Source organism: Lathyrus oleraceus, chromosome 4 (assembly GCF_024323335.1).
Source record: "Lathyrus oleraceus cultivar Zhongwan6 chromosome 4, CAAS_Psat_ZW6_1.0, whole genome shotgun sequence".
Classification (NCBI taxonomy): Eukaryota; Viridiplantae; Streptophyta; class Magnoliopsida; order Fabales; family Fabaceae; genus Lathyrus; species Lathyrus oleraceus.
The window spans coordinates 35455384-35458190 of NC_066582.1; the positions used below are offsets into that span (position 1 = coordinate 35455384).

The 2807-nt window shown below is 35.8% G+C and overlaps 1 protein-coding gene across 1 annotated transcript; it reads right to left on the reverse strand.

Annotated features, from left to right (window-relative positions):
• Positions 1-600: 600 nt before the first annotated feature.
• LOC127138662 (threonine synthase 1, chloroplastic) lies at positions 601-2365 on the reverse strand. The gene has a single exon (XM_051065150.1). The coding sequence runs from the start codon at positions 2321-2323 to the stop codon at positions 785-787; it is 1539 nt and encodes a 512-aa protein (XP_050921107.1). The 5' UTR covers positions 2324-2365; the 3' UTR covers positions 601-784.
• Positions 2366-2807: the final 442 nt, after the last annotated feature.

Genomic DNA, 2807 nt, shown 5'->3' on the forward strand with positions numbered 1-2807 from the left:
ATTAATTTTATTATCAAAATTAATATATTAAATTATTTTTTAAAAAATAATAAATTATTCAAATATAATATTTTTCATAAAATAAATAAAATATTAAAGATCCACTATCGCATTTTGAAATAGAAGAGAGGCTAGAGAATACTAATGTGTATTATATCGGTCAAATTGATATTTAAACACAAAATTTTGACCAAATTTTAAAAATGATAGGTAACACCTCGGAAATATGTGGTTAACGCAAATTATAGTTAAATAATAAAAATAATTTTATTTAAACGTTTTTAAAAAATTTCAATATATAAAAAATGTAAAAAAAGAACTTTTAAAAATCCTAAATGAAAGGCACCATAATTCACGCACCAAGTGGGCTAGGGCCCTTTATAATACATTTCTAAGCTATAATATACTATAACTCCACGAAACCAGCTGCAACAAACTTGTTAGGCGTGCTTCACGAACTTCCATTGTCGACACTGTTGTATCATGTCATGTGTATTGTATCGGAGAAATTAATATTTCAATATGCAAACATAAGTAACATTATTTTACAATTAAGCTAACCACATATTTGTTTTTAACATGAATCTATTGAATATCTACTAGAAACATTAATGATAAATATTTTATTTGGGTTCAGAATAACAAAGTGATTCAAAAAAACAGAAATTCCACAAAAGTAGAATGTTCAATCATCAAATCAAACCCTCCCAAACAAAATTGCACATGAAAAGTAAAACACAAACTTGACATCCTACAACAACTTCAAACTAATATCCTATTATAACTACTCTGGTCCCTTGCTCAACAGAAAATCCTTCAACACATCCATAACCGAACCAAATTCAGCCTTAACAGTAACCGGTGGATTTGCCAAACCTCCCATTCCAGAAATACTCCCAGAATGATAATCAATCTTACTATCAGCAAATTTCAATCCATGTGCAGTACTAACAACCACAACCCTATCACTAGATCCTATAACCCCGGATTTCCTAAGCTTATTCAGAGCCGTTAAGGCCACACCGGTATGAGGACAAATAAACATCCCAGTCGAATCAGCCAGCGCCATTGCATCCATCAATTCCTCCTCAGTAGCTTCCTCAACAATCCCGTTCGAATTCTTCAAAGCATAAACAGCTCTATCAATTGAAACCGGGTCACCAATTTGAATAGCCGAAGCAAATGTTGTTTTGGCTTTAATAGCTTTGAATTCTTTCCACCCATTTTTATAATACAAATACAAAGGATTTGCATTTGCAGCTTGAGCACAAACAAGCCTTGGAATCTTATCAACAAGACCCAAATCTTTACACATTTTGAAACCTTTGTAAAATGCATAAATGTTCCCCAAATTTCCACCAGGAACAATCACCCAATCAGGTACCTGCCAATCAAACTGCTGCAAAATCTCAATAGCAGCAGTTTTCTGTCCTTCAATTCTCAAACTATTGAGCGAATTCGCCAAATAAATCGGTAACTCAGAAGTTATCTCTCGTATAAGCTTCATGCAACCGTCGAAATCAGTGTCAATGCTGAGAACCAATGCACCATTTGAAACCGGTTGAATCAACTGCGCGGTGGAGATCTTGTTCGCCGGAAGGAACACAATGGAAGGGATTCCGGCCGCAGCACAGTAAGCTGAGAGTGCAGCTGACGTGTCACCGGTGGAAGCACAACCAACTCCGACGAGCGGACGGTTCATTTTCCGGAGACGATTCACCTGACTAACAAGCACCGTCATTCCAAGATCCTTGAAACTTCCAGTATGGCTTATACCACAGTGTTTAACCCAAAGATCGTTCATGCCTACAAACTGTTTGCCAAAACGTTCAGCCCAGAAAAGGTTAGAGTTACCTTCAAAAGCGCTAACAATGTCATCAGCGTCAATCTCAGGTAGGACCCACTCTTTCTTACTCCATACACCAGACCCATAAGGCCACGTGGTTTTCCCCACGCGCGAGTCGAAGAGGTTGCGCCAGTAAGCGCCATCGAACTTCGCGAGAGCTTCCATGTCGTGATGGACGTCCAGAAGACCACCGGATTTGCTACGGTAGACGATTTCGTCGAGTGAGTAGGATTCATCGGAATCGAAACCGGCACCGAATGGGACGTATTTGGCGGAGAAGTTGTTGGCGGCGGTAGGGTTACGGCGGGCTTTGTCTTTGATGTTATCGGTAATGGAATCTAGTGTCGGAGAGTTGTTGGTGGCGGCGGCGGAGATGGTGAGTGAGCGGTTACTTCTGTTGGTGGTTAGGTTGATAGGTTTTTTGGCAGTGAAAACAATGGTGGAGAATGAAGGAAGAAGAAGAGAAGAAACAACCATTTTGATTTTATTTTTGAAAAGATTATTATGGTGGAAGAAAGAATGGTGTATGGTGTTTATATGTGTTCCTGATGGAATATTCCGTAACGGATGAAATTGCGCACGTGTATTTTACGCAAACACACCACGTGAAATCATGAAACAGATATAGTCAAATCAAATTCTGTCAATTTATTACTTTATTAGTAGTTTTAAAATTAAAGACACTATTTTAGTTAAAGAAATGTTTATAAGAATTTAAAATTAAATAGACTATTTTAATTATAAGTCATTGTTTCTTTTAAAATAATACTCTCGTTCCTTTTTAAATGACTCTTTTGTATAAAAAAATTGTTTCGTTATTTTCAAAGTTTAAGATAACATCCATTTTCATTTGTCAAAATTGTTCCTAATTATTTATTAAAGAGAGGAAAAAATTAAATATATAAATAAATAGATAGGGATATTATAGATAAAAAGACAATTATTAATTGAAAAATAATAA